The sequence below is a fragment of the Helicoverpa armigera genome, chromosome 29, assembly GCF_030705265.1.
Source record: "Helicoverpa armigera isolate CAAS_96S chromosome 29, ASM3070526v1, whole genome shotgun sequence".
Classification (NCBI taxonomy): Eukaryota; Metazoa; Arthropoda; class Insecta; order Lepidoptera; family Noctuidae; genus Helicoverpa; species Helicoverpa armigera.
Genome location: NC_087148.1, coordinates 2065352 through 2088833, shown reverse-complemented (window position 1 = coordinate 2088833; position 23482 = coordinate 2065352). Strand labels below are relative to the sequence as shown.

Genomic DNA, 23482 nt, shown 5'->3' with positions numbered 1-23482 from the left:
AAATACAAATATTTGTCAATAGAAAATAATTGAATCTCTTTCTCCGGAATCATACCTTACGAGAACGCCTAGGCTATGCGGTTAAAAGTTGGAGTAAACAAAACGCTGCTTGACAGTTCAAAAAGTATCAAAAATACTTTTATTATGCGAACACAATAGAACTTCCTAAATTTACTCTCATAATAAATATTTGCATTAGAGTACTAATTTAACTTGATTAAATACGTTTGGCTTAAATGCAGTCACGTTTCGTCGTATTTTTCTATAATAATACATTGTTTTGATTTCATGGCGGTCATAAGCTGTCACTCGACGCGCTACCTTACCTGCTTTGAAAGTTATAAAATTTCGCGGGGGTAAGCAAAATTTTTCACATAACTTTTTAGTCTTTCATTAACTAACTTCTTTCTTCTTTGCTAACATGCTTCCTAGCAGTTCCGATGCATATAAATATATTTTTGGCCATGTTAACTGTCTACAACGTTCTATAAAGTAGTTATTTAACGTTAATAATGAACGCCGGTAAGAAAAATATAGGTATAAGCAACGGTTGGATTTTATGTCCTTCGAAAAGCTTTCCTGGCAAGTTTTATTACTTCAATGTGTTAAATGGTGAAGCCGCATGGAGTCTCAGCGAACCAGAAGTACGTAAACACAAAACTTTTGAAATATTTTACATATTCCTAACTTTTGGTTGAAATTTCTTACGATCTTACTTATTTTTGACATATTTTTGTGATGCAAAATTTAAAAAGACATTATAGTGTGTATTCACGCTGTCAGCAGATAGAAATGTACTTAAGAAGTGAATTTTAATTTTTCATTAAACTTATTTAAATAAATAGGTACTGAGTAAGTATAAGTTAGCAATTTTTTTCGCGTCGAGTTTATACAGAAATAAAATAAGTTACTTGAAGTTCTCATTTAATAACTTTGTCGCGCACAGTCAGTATTTTTGTTCTTACATTTAACTAAGTAGTTTAGCGACTGCCTCGTTGGTCTAGCTGTCGCAAGCGCGAATGCTGAGCACGAGGTCTCCTGTTCGATTCCCGGAACGGTCCGAAATCGCTTTGTGAGTTTTAGAAACTTTCACAAAGCAGCATGAAGTTTAGAAGTTCCTGATTGAATCACTTTACGAATGTTAATGTCGGTCTTGCTTGCTCTCCGGTTGTGTCGAATTATCCTCCCATCGCGCTATGAGAGTGAAGGAATAGTGAGTGCACCTGTGTCCAAGCAAATGTGCGTGCAATATGTCCTGCACAGTTGGTTAATCTCCTTACATGAGAACAGCCACCGTTGCCGATAATCGGCTAGGAGGAGATCATCATCATTATCTTTGCGAAGTTCTCGTAACATCTGGCATCCTAGTATATTCCTGTCACAATTAATTAACTTATGCCCCAAAACTTAAGTTTAAATCTCTCAAAAAATAACACAATACATTATTATAAAATAATACATGTTTCCAGAAAAAAGGCTTTGTAAAGAAGATTGCACCACAAGTACAGAAAATAGCAGACAAATCACATGAATATCCCGAACCAACCAATTTGCCGGATGAATATTCTTTAACCGCCTCTGATATCAGTGCACATGTCACAAAACCTCACTTCTTAAGAAACCAAAGTCTGCCAACGTTTGGCCAACTTGCTTTTCCAAAATATGTGGCCAACAACCCAACTTTAATGCCCAACATTGTATGGGCACCACTCCAATTGCCAACGTTTTGTCCAGAAAACAAGAAACCGATGTCGGATAAAGACACTCAGACGGAAATAGAATTATCCGTACAAACTTGTAATGTACCACTTTGTAAACGGTTCAAAAATTATGAAAAACCAATACTTTGTTTCGATAAAAGAAACAAAATTCTTAATAAACCGAAGAAATTTGAAACGTCTACACCTAAGAGCAGTTTTGAAAAACATGAGAGCCAAAATAGTGTGGGAAAATCAAAATCTTTTATTAAGGAATCCATTTTGAAATTCGATTCTAAGTTGCCAGAGTTAAATCAAGGCATTCAGTTTGAAAGTACATCAGAGGTGGAAAGAAAAAGTGGAAAAAATATGAAAAATCTAACAGACTTGAGGTTGCGCCTGCTAGCAAACAAAAGAAAATCTATGGATGCTTCTCTTGAAACTATTGAAAGTAAGTATAATATTTATTATTATTAATTTATTTGTGTATTTTAATATTTGTAGGTATTTGTTTCATACAAGTTTTCTGATTTGTTTGCACCTACCAATGCTTTTTCCACCACCCAAAGGTAGACTGGTAGAGAATGCCTAAGGCGTTACATCCGCCATTGTACTGTATGTTCAAGAAGTAAAAAAAAAAACTGAAGTACATTAACATGTTATATTCCTATCTTATTATGTATTTGTTGTGTATGTGTGTGTGCGTAAGGGTGTGTATGCACTTGTAAAGTTGTATGTAAAGGCTTATTTATAATTTTTTTTCGTTATATTTTGTTTTATATTATTTTTTGTATTGGTGTTTATTATTTTTTTACTGACTTATTGTCCATGTACTGTTTTATTGTACAGTAGCATTTAGAGTGTAAAAAGTAGGGCACAAACAAAATGCTCTGTATTTTTAAAATCTCTTCAACAGTTTTGCATAAAAGAGTAAAAACACAAATTTTCACAATTATAATATTAGTTTAAACTATTTTCAGGTAAGAAACTTAAGAGCAGTGAATTTATGACTTCTCCTAAGAAAAAAGTCACTTTCGATTTTGGCTTAGAAACTGGTGAAGGCTTGGTACTAAGTGATATTAGCTCACAGGACGATTTTCAAGTAAGTATAATATACATACACAAGGAACCAGAACGCCTCGTTAGTTATAGTATCTAATGTTACTGTTACAGTCTTTTTATCGTCCCACTGCTGGGCTGCGGCCTCCTCTCACACGGAGAAGGATTGAGCATTAATCACCACGCTTGCTCAATGCGTGTTGCTGATTTCAGAATAAATAGTCCAGGTTTCCTCAAGATGTTTTCCTTCACTTTTTTATCAGCCATTGGTGTCTAAGATATACTTACTAAAGTCTACTTACTATAACTGATGTATGTAATAATAATTATGATATCTTTTTTTACAGCCATCATCATCGTCTATTGGACCAAAAAGTCCAATTTTAAATCAAACTTTTACTAAAGAACCAGACATTCCTAAAGTGGCAACATCGTCATTAGCAAAAGATTTGGGGTTGCCAGTGAGAAAAAATAATTGGTATATTGTCGCTGACACAGATATCTTGCTTTTGGATTATGAGTTAATCGATAATCTTGTTTTGTCAGGTAAGATACTTTTATAATTCTGAAGTAATTTATTCAAAGTAAACTGTTCCCAATTCAAAGTAGACTGGTTCCCAATTATGTTGGGGTCGGCTTCCAGTTAATTCTAAATAAGTGCTTATGTATAATTTCTGATTCCGAACTGTGATGCCACAGACAGACAGACACACATAGCTGTCTAACTTATAACACCCCTCTTTTTGCGCCGTTGGTTAATTTTTTAAATAATAATAATTATGTGTTTCCTTTCAGATCCAAAATGCAAGTTAATAATACCTCACGCGGTTCGAGTGGACATAGAATCTCTTTGCATAGGCGATTGCCATGGACAACAACGGGTGATTCAAGCTAGGCAAATTGCTAGAAAGCTGGCAACACCACCGCCACATTATACAGGTATGTTTATCAAATAAAAAACCTTTATTTTCAGGCTGCATTGGCCCATAGATATATACCTTAAAGACTAACATACATATTGTACAAAATTGTTAGTATATCGGGTGTGTCGCTCACAATCACATTAAATGAAATGAGTTAATATACTGGTTAATATGTGTCGATAAACACAAAGAAAAAAGAAAAATACATAAAAAATAAAAAATGCATTTTTCAAACAAAGTAAATAGAATAAAAATGTGCGAAAATTACAACACCATATAAAAGTCAGTCATTACAAACATTTGAAATTCTCCCTTGAAAACTGACAGCTGTTTTCTCATAAAACTTATATTTTTTGTCTACAGTTGAACCACCGCCCATAGACAAGAAGGATGAAATCATAGTGACTACTGATTGTATTCTAAATTGTTGCCTACATGCGAAGAACCAAAATTATTATGTGGTAAGAAATAATATTATTAATACTTCTATACTGATACAAGGTTTTGATTTGTGCAATATTCAAGGACGTAATTATGCTAATGATTCTCTACCCAAATCAACCAAAAAATTGGTATAGTTATCGGCACGAATCTTGAGCTCTGACCTACATCTGCGCAGAAGTGATTTATTAGCAAAGAACCAATCCCGAGTGACGGCTATGACGCGATGCACTGCGGGCCAATCACCGCTTTACCGCCTCCCCCGCGTCTCACTTCATACCACAAAAGGGACCCAATAAATTACTTAATTAGGTGAAGGTCAGAGCTCAAGATTCGTGCCGATAACTATACGTATTTTTTTTTCGAAAATCCCTCAATGTCACCTAGCCTTATTGTGCAACATTTCAGGCTCGAGCAGACCGGATGCGTAATGCGTAACCACGTCGTAGTCACGCGCGTAGTTACGGCGCGTGACTAACTTAACGACGCGCACGTCTACGTTACGCAAGCGGTGTGGCCTGTCTCATACATTTCCATACATTACAACTCATGGTTACGCCGTAACTACGCGCGTGACTACGCTTACGTCTACGCATACGCATCCGGTCTGCTGGAGCCTTTCATCCTAGTCGAAGACCAGGAAGTGAGTCAAATTAAGATTCCAAGATTTTCTTACATACATAGTTACAAGTGAAGCTAATATAAACGTGTTAAAAAAGAAGTTTTGTTCCAGGTTTTAATATCAAACGACCCACATTTGCAAGTGAGAGCCAATTCTCTAAACATACCCTCTTACAAAATAAACGACATTAAAAATGGCGCTGACATCAAACCGGATGTGACGTCACAGGCCAAAAATATTAACTCTCAAACCAAAGCAAAATTAGGATTATTTCCTAACTTAAGTTCTGTAGATACAGTTAAAAAACTGAGTTTCAACGATAATAGTGATGATAAGTTAATTAATATAACAAAACCGAAATTTTTCCAAAATGACGATTCCGATAGTGACAGCTTTACATCTGACATTAGTAGGGAAGTCCAAAATTTAAATATTATCGATAAAAATGTTATGAAACCACAAAGTGCTTATCGAAACCCGTTTCTACTGCAAAATGTGAAAGAAGCATTTAATTTTCGAAATACATCTAACATTTTTGACAGTTACATATTTGATAAGACAAGTCAAAATTCAAAAAAGCAATTTGATTTCGAAAAGACGGTGCCAAAATCGAATCAGTGCGAAAAATATCTAAACACTGAAAATCAATTTTTTTGTAAACCCATTTCTACTTCGGATCAGTTTATGTTCAATAATAAAAATTCCAATACTAATTTCGATAATCCTGGGTCATCTTTAAATATCAGTGCTACAAATACTCGAAAAAAAAATCCTTCTCAATCACGTATAGATAAAATATTTGAGAACATCAAATTGAACACAGAAACAAATAATCCGACGAAAGAATTCGATAACAGTGGTATTTTCAAAGTACCTCAGCCGTTACAATTTAAAATTAGAAGGAACACGTCTGCTCCCGTCGAGAGTTCGAGTTCAAATGACAAAATTCGAACTACCATAGACAAAGATTCTATAGAAGAGAGTGTTAAGAAGTTTTGTGTAAAGAGTTCGGCTATGAGAGAGAAGATTAGCACAAGGATAGAGGAATGGATTTGTTGTTTTATGCAAATAATGGAGGATGTATTAAGTAATCTGTTATTGGTAAGTCTTGACTACATAATATAAAATAAGAATAATAAGAATAAGAAATTTATTTCCAAAAAAGGTACATTTTCTGTTTTCATTAGCCCCAAACTAGGCAAAGCCTGTATCTTGGGCGCTAATTTAGAGAGGGTTTACCAATACAATTTACTAGTAGTACAAATTTGAATTTTACTTAAGACTAATTAAAATAAAATTATAAAGAAAAAATGTAATAAAAATTGAAATTGAAACGAATAAAGTAAAGTAATAATTGAATTGTAAAAAAATAAAGTCGCTTTTTCTGTCCCTATGTCCTTTTGTACGCTTAAATCTTCATAACTGCGCAACCGATTTTCATGCGGTTTGTTTTAATAGATATAATGATTAAAGAGGAAGGTTTATATGTATAATAACATTTTAATCTTAGATAGATCATAGCTATGGTTGAAAGGCGACTTTGAAAATGAAAGTATTGAGAAAAAAATAATTATTAAGGAAAGTTTATTTTAACCTTTAGGGAAAATATTTCCCATTAAATATTTGCTTAAATATAAAGCAACAAAAATTAAAAGTTGGGACGTCACCTCTATGTATGTACTTAAAAGTGACGTAACAAAAATTTTTATTGTGTTGTATCTTCGTTGTTATTTGTTTGTAAGAGAAAGTAGTTTTATTTAAATGAAATTGGAAAATTATAAAAAACTTTTATAAAAAAAAAACAAAACAATTAGGTAGTTTGTCTTCAAACACAAATTCATTCCTAACTCTACGGGAACTCCATGGCAACAGAACGGCTGGTCGTGATTGGTCGATCTTACAAAAAGACTGACCAATCAGGGAGAGCTTTCGGACAGTTGACAATTTGACAATTTCTCATCGATAGATTATAATATAGCGAAAAACAATGCGTTAAATTGCAATCAGATGTTACGGTTCACAATAATTCGACAGTTTACAATCTCTCGAGATAGATTGTAATCTAACGATGTTTGTAATCTTACGGTGACATATATAAATATTAAAATAAATACGTAAATACGCGGTGGACTCGCATAGTCTTAAGACTAGACATAAGTTTGTGAGGCCAAGACGGCAAAAAATTGTAATTAAGTAAAAATGTAAATAAAAGCGCGGACCCCCAAGTCTGCGGTAAAAAAAAAAAGAGAAAAGAAAAGAAAAAACACGTGTCCATTATTTAAGGGTTATCTAAAAGACAGACTATTACTTTTTTTTATGCGCCATTTCAATTATGAACAAATAAAATGATGCAATTTTTCTTAATTTTCAGAAAAGCAGTGTTTGTATGGAAGACACGCTGGCACCATTGAACTTACACGATATATTGAATTATGTAAAAATGTCCTATGATTGTCAGTCAAAAGCGACGGTTATAGACAAACTATCAGAAATGCTGGATAAATGTAATGCTTGTAAAGGTATACTATACTTACTTCACTATATAGTATAAAACAAAGTATTAAACTGCCTCGTTGGTCTAGTTGTCGCAAGTGTGGCTGCTGAGCACGAGGTCTCGGGTTCGATTCCCGAGTCGGGCCGAAATCGCTTTGTGGGTTTTAGAAGACTTTCACAAAGCAGCCCGGAGCCTGGAAGCTGGTGATTGATACACCCGTGCATCGGAGAGCACGTAAATGTCGGTCCTGCTTGTGATCTCTCTCCAGTGGCGTCGGATTGTCGTCCCATCGCGCTATGAGAGTGAAGGAATAGTGAGTGCACCTGTGTTCAAGCAAATGCTCGTGCATTATAGTATGTCCTGCGCAGTTGGCTGATCTCCTTACATGAGAACAGCCGCCGTAGCCGATAATCGGCTAGGAGGACATCATCACAACACAAAGTCACTTTCTCTGTCCCTATTTCCCTCATCATCTCCCAAGCCTTTTCCCAACTATGTTGGGGTCGGCTTCCAGTCTAACCGGATGCAGCTGAGTACCAGTGCTTTACAAGGAGCGACTGCCTATCTGACCTCCTCAACCCAGTTACCCGGGCAACCCAATACCCCTTGGTTAGACTGGTGTCAGACTTACTGGCTTCTGACTACCCGTAACGACTGCCAAGAATATTTAAATATTTGATAGTCAATTCATGTTTTTTTTTCTACTTTTTTTCAGGGAAATTTAAGGCTTTTATCAGTCCTGAATTCTTCATGAAAATGTTTCGATATGGCGTTATGCTTATTTCAACTCTGAAGGTAATAAATCTATACTTATCTGCACTAATATATAGGTAATAAAGGGGAAACATTTTTTTGTTTGTTTGTACCCTAAAGTCTACTACTACTGTACCAATTTGAAAAATACTTTCACAGTTGGAAAGCTACACTCTTCCCGAGTAACATAGGCTATATTTTATACCGGTACGGGCAGTAGCTCCCACGGGACGCGGGTGAAACCGCGGGAAAACGGCTAGTTATCTATAAACGAGCAAAGAATAACGTTTGTTGTACTAAAATATTATTATACAGTATTTTTCATTTTTGAAATCGGGTCTATATTTTCGGAGATTTTAAGGTATAACCGGAAAAAAGTTTTTTCTTTATGAGTACATATATCGGGACTATCGTACCTAATCACATTAAATCCTATCACATATATTTTATGGCGAATTGTAAAAAAATAACCTAATCCATTCAGTGGTTTAGCCACAGGAGTCATTTTTCGTTTTCATAATTTACAACATCATGTGTAAAGCAGAGATAAAGTTAGGAGTATCGAATGTTTTGATCCGTTGACAGATGTCAGTTTTCAAGGGAGAATGTCCGTTGTTTGTAATGACTGACTCTTATATGGTGTTCTAATTTTCATAAATATTTTTATTTTTAAGTATTTTCTTTTTTTCTCTGTGCTAATCGACATATATTAACCAGTATATTAACGTATTTAATTTAATGTGATACACCCGATATATACATAGGTACAGTTATCGGCACGGATATTGAGCCCTGACCTTCACCTGCGCACAAGTGATTTACTGCCTTATACGTACGGGTGCGCAAAGCGATCCCCACTCTTCCGCCGAGAGCCCAATATCCGTGCCGATAACTATACAGTACGATTCACACTTCGCCAATAATATTTTTCTTTATTTTTTAATTTTTCAGGTCATTTTACCGAATTCTGAAGAATTAAATGATGCTGAATTAAGCCTGAATGATCTACTGAGTGATATTGAAAGTAACGCCAATGAGATTGATCTGGAATCATTAAGAACACCTTCCGTGAGCAGGGCGGATACGGATGATAGAGTAAAAGTCGTTTGTAAGTATAAATATAATGAAAATATATTTTTTATTTTTATAATTTAATATTTAAAATGTAAATAATATGTTGTGAAATAAATAAATGAACTACCCATGATAATGGAATAATAAAGGTAGATGAATATAATCCCTACTAATATTATAAATGCGTCTTTTCTTCACGCCTAAACCACTGAATTGGTTTTAATAAAATTTGGTACAGAGATAGAATTTACCTTGGGAGTGAACATAAGATAGTTTTTATCCCGGACTTTTGAAGAATTTTTTCGGAAACGCGATACAACCGAACTCTACTCGGGCAAAGCCGCGGGCGAAAGCTAGTAATCGCACATTTTTTATATTTGTGTGAAAATTTTTATTTTTTATTTTTACGTATAAATTTTTTTATTTGTGCAAGTATATGTACGTATTTAATTTAATGTGATTAGATCCGACACACCCAATATATTATATAAATCAGTATTATTTTATATTTTTCAGTCACCAAAGAAAAGTCTTATGTATTAGACTATTTGAAAAAACATTTCAAAGAATGGGCTTCATATAAAGAGGAATGTATTGAGAAAGTTCCAAATACGGAGGAGATAAATGTAAGTATATTTTTATCATAACGCACAATAAAAAAAAACCCTGCCAAGTGCGAGTCGGACTCGCGCACGTAGGGTTCCGGACTATTATTTATACGTTCCTTAATTATAAATACATTCCATATTCTGTGAATATTTCAAGCATCTGTTGCCATTGTCGATATCGAGAAAAAATTGCAAAAAAATCATGTTGGTAGAACAAAATACATATTTATTTTATTCTAGTTTTCTATATTTGTTGCTATAGCGGCAACAGAAATACATCTGACTGATCTGGACTATATAGTCTGAAATCATCAACCCGCATTGAGCAAGCGTGGTGATTAATGCTCAATCCTTCTCCGTGTGAGAGGAGGCCGCAGCCCAGCAGTGGGATGATAAAAAGGCTGTAACAGTTAAACTTATATTTATAATATTAGTAATGGTTTTCGTTTATATTTCAGCGTCCCGACCTTCAAGTAGTAAGAACATCAGGTAAAAATCTAAATTTAGTGAAAATCATCAGTAACAAAGCTATCTGTCTTCAAAATCCCACCGAAAGTGATGCAGCCAATGACAAAAATAAATCAGAAGTTATTAGACTTATAGCCAACAAACAACTCAATGAATCTTATAGTAACTTAGCAATTACTGAACCAAAATTGATGGAACTCTGTGAAGATAACAGCGGAAATATTTCGAAAATCAATGATGAAAATAATTTGCATTCCAAAGATACAAAAGAAATTGAAAAAAATTACACCACGCCAACAAAATCTGTATGTATAGAAAATACTGATTTATCAAATCCTGCTACTGAAATAGATGGACCGAAAATGATAAGAAACACGACAGTAATAGATGAGTACGAGAAGAAAGTGCAAAATAGAGAGCCTCTGGATATGGACTTACTGGATTACTCAGAAATTTACGAACCATCCGTCGCCGAAAATCCAGAATTTGACATTATAGAAGAAAAACAAATAAATAATAATAATCATTTTGAAAATTATAACAACATATTTACAGAAAACGTACCATTGGAGACTATTTTTCAGACTGAAGACAACCTTGATAATATTTTTAATACAAATGATGACAGAAAAACAGAAAATAATGTTGAACATACATTACCCACAAAGTCGGGAAACGAACATACATCAGAAACTGGCAACACTATACAAAATATTGACGAAAAAACTACCAATGAGAAATCTACTGATAAAAATTTGTCGAACAACGACTGTTGTGTCGAAAATCCCGAAATTGGGACCGCCAGTAACGACTGTTGTGTCGAAAATCCAGAAACTGGGACCGCCAGCAACGACTGTTGTGTCCATAATCCCGAAACTGGGACCGCTAATAACGACTTTTGTGTCGATAACCCCGAAATTGGGACCACCAGTTTCGAAAAATCCGACCAAGTTTCGGCTGTAAGTCCCAACGATTCTGGTATTGAGAACGATAGCACTTATGCTTATTCTGCTATCGCATTATGTTTGAACAAAGTAAGCGGTACTCTGATAGAGCTTTACAAATTCATGTAAGTATATATACTTTTTTTACCGTTAAACCCTCGTCCCGTGGGAACTACTGCTTACATCCATCCTCCGAGCCCTTTTCCCAACTATGTTGGGGTCGGCTTCCAGTCTAACTGGATGTAGCTGAGTACCAGTGCTTTACAAGGAGCGACTGCCCTATCTGACCCCCTCAACCCAGTTACCCGGGCAACCCAATACGCCTAGGTTAGACTGGTGTCAGACTTACTGGCTTCTGATTACCCGTTACGACTGCCAAGGATGTTCAATGACAGCCGGGAACTACAGTTTAACGTGCGTGGGAACTACTGTCCGTACCGGGATAAAATATAGCCTGTGTTACTCGGGAAGAGTGTAGCTTTCCAACAGTGGAAGAATTTTTCAAATTGGTTCAGTAGTTTCGGAGCCTTTACATAGAACAAAAAATTTTTCGTTATAACTTTGAAATGCTAGAGACTTGTTAGAAAGGTCTTGTATTACTAGCTTCCGCTCGCGGCTTCGCCCGCGTAGTGTGTTGATTAAAATTACCTGTTAATTCAGGGTTCCACCTATCTACATACCGAATTTCAACCTAATCGGTACAGCTGTTTTTGCGTGAAAGAATAACAAACTTACATCTATACATTCTCACAAAATTTCACATTTATAATATTAGTTGGATAGTAGCATGTTTTTCTAATATTTTTAAACTATAAATATAATCTATTTTGACGACCTCGATGGCGCAATGGTCACCATCCCGGACTTTCGAACCTGAGGTCCCGGGTTCGATTCCCGGTTCGGTCGACATTTGTGTGATGAGCATGCTTGTTGGCCGTGGTCTGGGTGTTACAATATGTATTTATAAATATGTATATGTGTAGCTATATGTAGTTTATCAGTTGTGTTAGCACCCGTAACACAAGTTTATTAATAACTTACCACGGAGCTAACCAACCGTGTGTTAAAAAAAATATATTTCATTGCAGTACATCGTTCGTTGATGAAGTTTTTTCGAGAAGAATAAACGATACAAGGAAGAATGTTCTCCACAATCACGCTAGCAAATTATTTGAAATGATAATTATTGTCATACAGAAATTGAGAAAGTAAGTCTTATCATCATCATCCTTTGTATTGTCCCATTGCTATGCAGAAAAATCAAAATCAAAATTCATTCATTCAAAGTAGGCTAAAAATCAGCTCTTTTTGAATGCCTAATTTACAAAAGACAGCCCCCAAAACGCCCGCCCTTCACCACTTCCTATGTGTTTTTGCTGGGAAGAAGAAGTGGTGAAACGAACTCCCCAGCGTCCTCCATCCTCCGAGCCTTTTTCCCAACTATGTTGGGGTCGGCTTCCAGTCTAACCGGATGTAGCAGAGTACCAGTGCTTTACAAGAAGCAACTGCCTATCTGACCTCCTCAACCCAGTTACCTGTACAACCCAATGCCCCTTGGTTAGACTGGTGTCAGACATACTGGCTTCTGACTATTCGAAACAACTGCCAAGGATGTTCAATGACAGCCGGGGAGGAATAGACATGATGACTGGTTTAAATAATAATTAATCTAATTAGTCCGCATTTTAGACCGGCTAAATATTTAGACACATTTTTTATTTTTAACAAATCGTGAACAGCCTTATTACAATAACTTAATAATCTGTTGAACACTTGTCTAAAAAAATACAGATTATGACGTTGAAATAAGGTCAGTTTTGCAGCCACATTTTTTTAGACAAGTGTTCAACAGAAGTTTAAGTTTTTGTAGTAAGACGGCATATGTTTTTTATTTAAACATAACATTAACCGTCGTCCAACAAAAACTTTAATACGTCTGTTGAACACTTGACTAAAACAATGATGGGAAGCGGGTGAAACCGCGGGAAAACGGCTAATTATGCTTTTTTTGTTACAGTATTAAAAAAAGGGAGTCGGAACCAGATACGATATTAAAAAAATTGATACTTCGAGCAGGAGTTGAAGCTACCACAGATAAGAGAATTACAAGATACAGGTATCTATCTATGTATGTTGGGGTCGGCTTCCAGTCTAACCGGATGCAGCTGAGTACCAGTGCTTTACAAGGAGCGACTGCCTATCTGACCTCCTCAACCCAGTTACCCGGGCAACCTAATACCCCTTGGTGAGCCTGGCTGTCAGACTTACTGGCTTCTAACTACCCATAACGACTGCCAAGGATGTTCAAAGGACAACCAGGACCCTGTAAGTAGTTCCCTCTAGACACGGGAGAAACCGCGAGAAATAGCTAGTATTTAAAAAAATATTACTGTTACTGCCTTTTTATCGTCCCACTGCTGGGCTGCGGCCTCCTCTCACACGGAGAAGGATTGAGCATTAATCACCACGCTTGCTCAATGCGGGTTGCTGATTTCAGACATATTAGTCCAGGTTTCCTCAAGATGTTTTCCTTCACATTTTTATCAGCCATTGGTGTCTAAAATATACTTAGAAAGTACGTACAAACTTAGAAAAGTTGCATTGGTACTTGCCTGACCTGGAATCGAACACACCCTCAAACTCGAGAGGTTGGTTCTTTACCCACTAGGCCACCACGATTTATAGAAAAGAAAATGACTATAGCTTCATGTATTTTTTCTTTTTCAGTAGTCTTGTGAAAAAATTACTAGAACAGGCGCTTACGTTCAGAAAAGCTCTGAAAACTATAGTTAAGGTCACACTAGGCGACTATGAGGCGATGTCATCGGGTGCTGAAACGATAAATTCCAGTATTCGATACTTAAATATATTCGAATAAGTACCAAAAACTTAATCGTAAACTGAAAATTATTACTAGTTTACAAATATATTTTTTTGCAAAGGTTATATGTATAATTTCTTGTAGAATGCTTGATACGTAATCGAAGTCCAGGGGCCCGATTCTCCTAAGTTAATAATGTCAAAATTGAATCGCAATAGCAGTTTTAACCTTAGCGGGCATTCTGCTACTAATATAAGACCAATCGTATTCCAACGACATTCGATTTTTTTGCCATTTGGTCTATACGGTAGTTTGCTCTACAATCATATTGCAATCGTAAATAATTTGCAGACAATACGATTCATAATTTATTAAATCACAGAAACGGATAAAAACGTTTATTTATAAGAAAAAATAGCGGAATGCCACATACGCTTCAATCGTAATTGAGTCGTGATTGGATCTCAGTCGGATGTGAATCGTATGTCGCTTAAGTAAAGTTAAGAGAATCGGGATCTGGACTTCGATTACGTATCAAATATACTACAAGAAATTATATATTTCACCTTTGCAACAAATATGCTGTAGACCAGTGTTATCGTTAAAGTTTAATGGTAAATACAGTATATTATACATATGTATATTAAATAGTATTGTATAACAATATAAAAGCCAGTTTCTTCATCAAAAGTTAAAGTCAAATTAAAAGTGAAAGTAATGTCTAAAGTAAAAGTAACGGTCAAATTCAATTTTTCTATTAGTTTTGCTGTCACTTTAGCCTTGAAAAAACGTATTTGACCGTTACTTTTACTTTAGACATTACTTTAACTTTAACTTTTGATGAAGAAACTGGCCGTAAGTGGACATTCTTAAAGGTATCTTTTGAATGCTAGCCTCCTTTATTCTGTGATTAAAAGAGTATCTTTAGTTTTAAGTTTAATATTAAAAATGAGGATTGCATATAAATGCATAGTTGCTTGTGATAAAATTCCACACATTTTGGAATATATTCGATACCAAGGTTAAAAAGGTTTGTGTGTAAAAAAGTCAATATCTATATCGTTAACATTTCTTTAAATACAATTTATTTCATGTTTAGAATCCTACCAAAGTTTATAATTTACCTAGAAAAACTAAAATACGGACTTCGTTATTTTCCGGTGGCATACATACATATAATTATTATTACTTATTTATATAGTTTCTTATTCCAAAATCGTGGAACTACATTTTGGACTGTCAAAGACATAATTAGATTTAGAACGGACTGAGAAATAATCTCTTAGGTATAGGGGTACCGAATGTTATGTGCAGTTGGCTATCAGTTTTCAAGGAAAAATATAGTTGTATGTACTGAAAGAAACTGTTAAAGGGCTTATTACACTTGACTAATGGACGCACTCGGAGACATTTAATGATTACTTAAGCCATTTCTTAGTGAAGGATTTCTTTGACAATCCGTCACTAAGGAGTGACTTTAGCCTAATTAGGTTTCTAAATAATTTAGTGAAACGTACCATCCTAAATGCGATTACATTTGTCTGAATTTAGTGACTGAATCATTTAGACGACTGAATTTAGTCAAGTGAAATAAGCCCTTTATTAAAAAAAAAAAACTATCGAGGTACCTGTAAAAATAATTAATAAAAATAGACGACATAAGCTTCAGATTCAAAATTGACGTATATTGTACTTGTGAAATTGATCAAATTCTTAGGGTTAGCACGTGTCTTAAATTTTCAGATATTTTCAGTGTTTTAGTGACCTTTTGTGACTTTTAGGCGTTTTGTGATTGTGTCCTTCTGTTTGTAACCAGCGGTGTATTATTACGTCCCAATTATATAATTGAATAATCATTGTAAACATTAAATTTGTTTAGCAACAAGAATGTTGCTGGAAACAAGTCAAAGTCAAATTCAGGCTCCTATGAAACGTCACATTAGTTGCACGGTTCCAAAAAGTTGGTCGTTCCAAGAACGTCTATGATTATTTACTCCAGTATTGTCAACAACAAGCCAGGAACGTTTTGTTTACATAAAAAGGAGCTTTACATTGCATTGTGCCGTCTTACTAACACCTTAACAGTCAGTTGCACAAAGCTCCCTTAAAGTTAAAGCTTCTTTAAATCTATTGCTGACACCTTTTATCTTGTTGACATAGAAAGAGTCAGCAATAGATTTAATAAGCTTTAACTTTAATGGATATTGTGCAACTGACGGTAAGTTTATTATTACACAAGATTGACTTGATAGCAACATCATTTTAATTTTATTTTTTGTTAATCATAAATACTATTTGCTTGCAATCCCACTTGTCATCGACCTGGATTGCCATAAATAAAAATAGAAAAAATATATTGTAGAATATCAACGTCCGCCTAGCCTATTCCAACTACATTAGAATCGACTTCCAGTCTAACTGGATGCAGCTGAGCACCAGTGTGCCACAAGGAGCGACTGCCTATCTGACCTCCTCAACCCAGTTACCCGGGCAACCCGATACCCTTTGTTAAGACTGGTCTGATTAAGTCATTGTAATAAGTTAAATATTACAGGGTAGTATAAAGCATTTACTAAGTATTTTTGGTAAATAGAAGGTACTTAAGTATTTTTCTGATTGTGATTCTAAAATAAAACATTTTTGTCTTAATTGCTTTCATATAAAAAGAACCAACTGTATTAAGCTGCTTTTAACGTAAGTTTTCCTCTCGTAAGTAACTTACGATAAATTAAAAATGTAAAGTCGCGTACGTAATTAATGGAAGCCACTTACGGCCAGTTTCTTCATCAAAAGTAAAAGTAATGTCTAAAGTAAAAGTAACGGTCAAATTCGTTTTTTCAAGGCTAAAGTGACAAAACTAATAGAAAAATTGAATTTGACCGTTACTTTTACTTTAGACATTACTTTAACTTTTACTTTGGCTTTAACTTTTGATGAAGAAACTGGCTGTTAATATTACAAAATTGTGTAATTGAAGAAATCTAGAATAAGTTTTCTATCTTTTGTTATTTTTTTTAAGTTTTAGTAGTTTGTAAGCAGTTGATTTATTAAACAGAGATTTAATCATTCATTTTTGTTTTCTTTTCATCATCATCCTCCGAGCCTTTTTCCCAACTATGTTGGGGTCGGCTTCCAGTCTAACCGGATGTAGCTGAGTACCAGTGCTTTACAAGGAGCGACTGTCCTATCTGACCTCCTCAACCCAGTTACCCGGGCAACCCGATACCCCTTGGTTAGACTGGTGTCAGACTTACTGGCTTCTGATTTTTGTTATCTTTTACTACTTTTATAATGTTCCCGTAGGTCGCAGTAAATAAATAAATAAAGCATAATCTTGACTACATAATATGTTTATTTAAATAAAGAATAGAGATTAATACAAAATATCAAAACTATACTAGGTATTAACTAAAATATATTAATGATTTTGACAAGATATTGTTCACTTGAAATTTTAAATGTAGGCCATTATATGCATTATGTATGATACAATAGAACATTTTGAACAAAGCTACTGTCTGTCAAATGTCTTCAATAGACTTTTAACTTTATTTCTAAAGCTTAAAGTTCAATGTTGATTGGGAAAATTTTCACCCGCGTCCCGTGGGAACTACTACCCATACCGGGATAAAATATAGCCTATGTTACTCGGGAACAGTGTAGCTTTCCAACTGTGAATGAGTTTTTCAAATCTTTTCAATAGAATCTAATTAATGAATCTAATTATAATTAGTACCTATAGATTGGAGAAGCTTAATGTGCTGGCTTCTGTACATTATTTTATAATAATTTCTACGAATTCTGACCACTTGTTTGTTACAATGATATCAAAGGAATGTATGGTTTGAAAACCTTTTCTACTATTATAATAAATGCAGAATTAACTGTCTGTCACGCTTTTGCACTAAAACTTCTGAAACTTTTTATAATGAAAGGTACATAGATATTATAGACATAAGCTACCTTTTTATATATGGTAGTGTTTACTCGGGAGGAGGGTGAAACCGCGGGTGGAAGCTAGTAACATACTTTTATGAATCTCAAAAATTTACATAGGGTATTATTACTTTTCTAAAACTGAATTCCAAGGTATACATTTTATAAATGAAAATATTGATAAGTTTCTTTGCTTACGCTTATTATAAATATCGGAAATGCCTTAAAAACTAATAAGTAAGTCATAAAAATCTACAATAATAATACATCAATCAGAGAGGAAAAATTAAGTATTTTTTAACCGACTGCTGCCAAAAGCAGTTGTGCCACATCTTCCCTAGGGGATCTGGCTGCTAACTTCATGGTGACTCCGCCACTAGCAGCCGCTAGACGAGCCCTAACAAGCACGGGTGCTCCGCCCCTGAAAATTCCACCTCCCCTTATGTCCTTCACTGCGTCACCTACAACGGCGGCTTTAGGTAAACCAAGATGTTCACAAACAGCTCTAGCAGCCTCATTAATATCATTTTGGGAAAGCACAAAAGTATCACTCGCTTCAGGAGCATTTGCCGCCCGATCCCAAGTCTGTTCCCAGTCATCTGATCCAGCTCTCGCCCGGATTTGATCAGAACACCACATTTCAAACTCCTCTAAAGGATATGAATCCGCATATCCTTCGCCTTGATCAGGAATTCCTGTGTTCGGGTCACAGTCGCGGACCACAAATTCTAAAGTAGCTCCAAATGTGCCGAGACTGTCTAGAAAAGCGCATGGATATTCGACAATCACGAAGACACTACCAGGTTTGTCATACACCAATTTTGGGCACGGAACTATAGACTTTATTTCGTATTCTGGTGGTACCTCAAGCCTAACATGGACTTGTTCCAACAATTGATCACTTAAGGTGTTAACGCACTCGAATTGTAATACAACATGTCTGGCATAAACATGTTTAAGTAATCTCACCCTATATTCAGTTTCTGCCTCTGTCAAATCTATAGGCAGATTAGTTTTGAATACAGGACCCAGCCTTTCAATGCCAGGTATTTTAGCCAGTTGTTCAGCGTAAATTTCTTCAATAGACATTTGCACCGGTTTCCTGACCTCAATTTCGACGATGGCCTCTTTATTTTCCTTCTGGTCTTCTTCCGCGGGGACTGTTAAAATGTTGAAAGGATCATCTGGTGTAGTAGCCAAGTGGTCTCGCAAAGCCTTTTCTAGAAGAACTGGGTTTGGTTTCGGCACGTTAACTATGTAATCATTAATCAATTGCTGATCACCCGTGTCTAAAATCGCGCTATAGTAAATAGCTCTATCTCTTACTTCGTCTTCTTCATCCAATTGGCAGCGAGCAAGTAAGACTCTTATATTTGGCAGCAATTCAGGTCTTTGGGCTCCAAATTGTGCAACCGCGGACACAGCGGCTGCCCTCACAGGCCCAGACTCTAAAATCACCCTGTTATAAATAAACCTTATGTATCTTGAAGGTTGACGGGATTTTGGCCCTTCACGACCAAGTAAATGTAGGATACGAACAGCCAAAGCCGTGTGTTCACAATCTTCGATAAACTCGCAGAGATGGGCTAACCCAGTCTCTTTGGCTTCCGGATTCTCTTCAACCAAAGCTATAATGGCATCAGCGATAGCAGCCTTATATTCTAAACCTCCTTCGTCGCGTAACATTCCTGCCAAAAACGCCGCTAATGACTGATGTTTCCGCGGGAACTTCGTGCACAATCTCCTAATAGCTCTTACGACCACAATTTTAAACTCGTCAGAAATCTCTGATACGAAACTGGATATCTGTTTCATCAGTCTGTCTACGGAACTCTCGGCCCCTGTCGCTAGCAAAGTGGTGACTGCTAATGTAGCTACAGAACGATTAGGATCAGATATCAAATTTTCAAGATCAACAGCGCAGGCAGCTACAGCCGTAGGATGTTTCGCGGTCAATCTAGCAAGAGTCCTGGCTCCTGCTAACCTTAAAGACGCTTTCGACGACCCGCAGAACAATTGCAGGACTGACACAGCGGGAGCCAAATCTCTAGCGGTCTTTCTAAGATTGACTATCGCGTGGGCTGCTTCGTAGATCACCATTTCTGATTTATGTCTTAGACAGCACTCGATAAACTCTATGTAAGGTTGGGCAGCATCTGAATCGTCATCTTCGACCAGCTGTGCGGCTAGGCGGATTAGGAGACAGAGAGCGTAGGGCGACTTTAGCGGAGCCCTAGCGAGACGCGTTACCAGTTTGACGGTGGACAGTTTGTCGTTCTTCCTGGAGCCAGCCACGACGCCTAGAGCGTGGTAGGATACCATAGCGTTATCGGAGCTGATTGCTTCCTGGAAATAGATAGAAAAAAGATGTTTTAAAAATAGAATGTTATTATATTGCAATGGTTTGTGTTTATAGAGACAATCAATGAAAAATATTTTGTCTAAATTTTTAGACATAGGTACTAAAACATATAATAAGTTAAATTAGAAAATTCTGTCTTATTGTAGTGTAGACGAAGGCTCTAAGCTAATTTTTTTTGTAGTTCTGTAGAAAAAATTGCACTCTAATGTAAACTAATAAAATGAGACATATGAGACAGATTATTTAGAGATAATTATATGTCACTAAAAGACATTTCAATAGAAATGTTAGATTATATCAAGATCTCAATCAAGCAATATTTTTTGGATTATCTGATAAGTAAATGGTTGATGCAATCACATCATATATTTATATAGATTTAGTTTATTTTAAAATATAATGTATGGAACAGCTTAATATACCTTATACTTCAGAATAACCTACATTTAATAACGTGCGGGAAGGAGTTCCCTCGGGATCCCTGCGCAGAAGTAATTTATTGGGCCCCTTTTGTGGTGTGAAGTGAGGAGCGGGGGCGGGCTAAAGCGGTGATTGGCCCGCAGTGCATCGCATCAAAGCCGTCACTCGGGATTGATTCTTTGCTAATAAATCACTTCTGCGCGAAGATGAAGGTCAGCGCTCAAGATTCGTGCCGATGATTATATGAGTTACCTTTCTTAAAAATAGCTAACAGATATGAAAACACTGTCTGTATCATTGAATTAATGATCAATATAGCAAACCTTACATATTTACATACTCTTCAGAACATTTGAACAGCTGTGGTATTTATATTTTTCAGTTTTAAATAAAGAATTTATACCTAATTTCGTTTTTTTTTCTAATTTACGGATCAATATACATATTTTGAACTTAGTTTTCATGTAAAAAATATTGAACTATTAATAAATAGGGTTTGTTTAAAACCTACAATAGACATTGTATCAGGTACCTACATTTTTTTAAATTTTAGCAGGTCTCTAAAAACCTGCAACCTGCAGAAAAATTAATTCAGAAAAAATCTAACAATATTTTATTTATTTTGGCAAACTTGTTACGATTATACCATCAAACGATATATTACAACATGTTATCATCAGCACAACATAAAACTGTTTTAATTATAACTATAGTTTATCTAACTACGAGTGACTAATCATTGTGCCATACAAACATTGTATTTCAATGTTAGTAATGAAGTATCTTATATATTTTATTGTCATGCAAAACAAGTACAAAATACTAGCTTCTGCCAGCGGTTTCACCCACATCCCGTGGGAACTACTTCAAGTACCGGGATAGTAGAAGTAGCCTATAGCCTTAATCGATAAATGGGCTATCTAACACTGAAAGAAATTTTCAAATTGGACCAGTAGTTCCTGAGATTAGCGCGTTCAAACAAACAAACAATCAAACAAACTCTTCAGCTTTATAATATTAGTATAGATTAGGTTTTGCATGATTATTCTAGTCTAAATTGGGCAGGAATCTGGGAAAATATTTTTAAGAAGGGGCTGTAAACAAAAAAAGAGAGGAAAATTTATACTCTAAAGTATAAAGGATAAAAGTTCAAAGATTCTGAAATCCTGTAAAATATTGTTGATCTTATGTATCTGTTTTAAATTTTTCTTAGTTTATTACAGAACCAATTTAGACAAAACTTTTCATGAAATTTTAACCATATGGAGGAGCATATTAAATTCATCAGTTCATTAAGTAGTAGCTACTAAAACCACTACTAGTTCTTAAAATAAACAGTTTACAAACCTGAGCTTCATTCGCCCATCTTCGGACCAACTCGGGCGCCGTCGATGACAAATGGAGCGCCGATACCAGGGCAGCAGAACTCACTGCGGGATTCTTGTCAACAATTGCCTGTTTCATGTATCTTTCTATCGCTTGCAGCATCGTACTATCTGTAATACTGCATAGAGCCCTTATAGCAGCCGCTCTGTACAAATCTTCCTTCCCCGTCATGTCTTTTGTTAGTGAAGAAGTAACGATGATCACATCCTGAGCTAGCGTACTCAATTCTTTGATGCATAAGTAAACCATTCGACGGAGCATCACATCTTTGGATTGAAACAGTTTTGTAGTCGCAAAGAAGGCTTCTGTAGCCTCTTGAGTAGTAAACTTCTCTCCCTGGTTCAATAAATACAAAATCTTCGTCAAAATAAGCGAGCATTTTCGCGGATTTACAGGCGATTGATTGAAGTATCTCGCTTCTTGTAGGATTATTGTTTTGTCCAAGTTCTGGTAGGGGTTCCCGCCGCTGTCTTCTTCCTCCTTTTTGTCACGTTTGAAGCTCATTTTGAGCTTTTTTGGGCTTCCGAGAAGGAAATTATAGGGTGCCGACGAATACAGTTTACACGTCACTTGCAGCGAGTCGATAATGAAATGTCACTGTCAAAATATTGCGTTGCGTTTCGTTCTTTGTTTGATTTTATCAACAATGCATTTTTTATTTACAAAAAATATATAACAGTATTTACAGAAACCCTAATATAAACTTGAATATCAACAAATCATTTTGGATTTAACCTTCGAGGATTGCTATAAAACACGGCAAGAAATGGTCAAGATTGAATAATATCGTAGGTCTCCTACTATTTCGACGATCCGATGTAAGCAATGTGCTAAAAGAGAGGCCAATATCTTGTACCTACACTAATGTAGATGGACGTAAATGAATGAAATAGATATTTTATAATCAAATTTGTATTTAAAACAACAGAAATATTAGCCAGGTCTTCCACACTTATTACATAACAACAGCCAAATTGTCCGACGGTATTAATTTACTTTAGAAGGCTCACAAGGGCAGGGTCCTACTTCAGCGATGGTCAGATCACCACTCAATGCAATGGCTTCGATTTCCACGGCTGCTTCTAAAGGCAGCTTACCCACCTGAAAGGTAGCGCGGGCAGGACAATCTTTTGTAAAAAACTCTGAATAAACTTGATTCACAGCTTGAAAGTCTTCCATTTTGGCTAGTAGAATGGTAGTTTTTACTACAGAGTCTATGGTGGCGCCGCCCGCTCCGAGAATTTGTTTGAGATTGTTAAGAGCCTGTCTTGCTTGGCCTTCCGCGCCACCGGGGACCAACTGGGACTGGGCATCCATGCCTAGAACCCCAGATACGTAGAGCGTTTTTTCGGCTAGAATCGCCTGGCTGTAAGGTCCAACGGGTTTGTAAGAATTCGGAGTCGAAACTATTGTTTTGGTGACTTTATGATTTTTTGAACTCGCTTCGCTTTCTGGATTTTCCATTTTAGCTTCT

General features: G+C 35.8%; 3 protein-coding genes across 4 annotated transcripts; 1 reads left to right on the top strand and 2 right to left on the bottom strand.

Annotated features, from left to right (window-relative positions):
* On the top strand, positions 1-16953 carry LOC110382645 (putative uncharacterized protein DDB_G0282133). Of its 2 annotated transcripts, none has more exons than XM_064042709.1 (15): positions 1-356; positions 1470-2148; positions 2678-2799; positions 3104-3302; positions 3552-3695; positions 4043-4140; positions 4854-5843; positions 7114-7261; positions 7952-8031; positions 8941-9097; positions 9580-9689; positions 10130-11208; positions 12172-12291; positions 13101-13199; positions 13811-16953. In XM_064042709.1, the coding sequence occupies exons 2-15, from the start codon at positions 1686-1688 to the stop codon at positions 13959-13961; spliced, it is 3960 nt and encodes a 1319-aa protein (XP_063898779.1). In that variant the 5' UTR covers positions 1-356; positions 1470-1685; the 3' UTR covers positions 13962-16953. The 2 variants fall into 2 exon arrangements, with proteins under 2 accessions (XP_063898779.1, XP_063898778.1); XM_064042708.1 differs by lacking the exon at positions 1-356 and adding an exon at positions 365-644.
* A 285-nt stretch (positions 16954-17238) lies between these two features.
* On the bottom strand, positions 17239-22609 carry LOC110382643 (coatomer subunit gamma). The gene is made up of 2 exons (XM_021343305.3): positions 21970-22609; positions 17239-20186 (listed from the first exon to the last, which is right to left on the bottom strand). The coding sequence occupies exons 1-2, from the start codon at positions 22510-22512 to the stop codon at positions 18138-18140; spliced, it is 2592 nt and encodes an 863-aa protein (XP_021198980.1). The 5' UTR covers positions 22513-22609; the 3' UTR covers positions 17239-18137.
* A 386-nt stretch (positions 22610-22995) lies between these two features.
* Positions 22996-23472, bottom strand: LOC110382644 (2-iminobutanoate/2-iminopropanoate deaminase). Its single transcript, XM_021343306.3, has one exon. It carries the CDS (start codon positions 23470-23472, stop codon positions 22996-22998), a length of 477 nt encoding a protein of 158 aa, XP_021198981.1.
* Between the last annotated feature and the right edge of the window lie 10 nt (positions 23473-23482).

Bases quoted from the DNA above. Each gene is read 5' to 3' on its own strand.
- LOC110382644 (XM_021343306.3), bottom strand. From the start codon at position 23,472: ATGGAAAATCCAGAAAGCGAAGCGAGTTCAAAAAATCATAAAGTCACC.
- LOC110382643 (XM_021343305.3), bottom strand. From the start codon at position 22,512: ATGAGCTTCAAACGTGACAAAAAGGAGGAAGAAGACAGCGGCGGGAAC. The intron at 20,187-21,969 runs GTTTGTAAACTG...ATCTATTTCCAG, and splicing joins GATGGGCGAATGAAGCTCAG to GAAGCAATCAGCTCCGATAA.
- LOC110382645 (XM_064042708.1), top strand. From the start codon at position 513: ATGAACGCCGGTAAGAAAAATATAGGTATAAGCAACGGTTGGATTTTA. The intron at 4,141-4,853 runs GTAAGAAATAAT...GTTTTGTTCCAG, and splicing joins AGAACCAAAATTATTATGTG to GTTTTAATATCAAACGACCC. The intron at 11,209-12,171 runs GTAAGTATATAT...ATTTCATTGCAG, and splicing joins ATAGAGCTTTACAAATTCAT to TACATCGTTCGTTGATGAAG.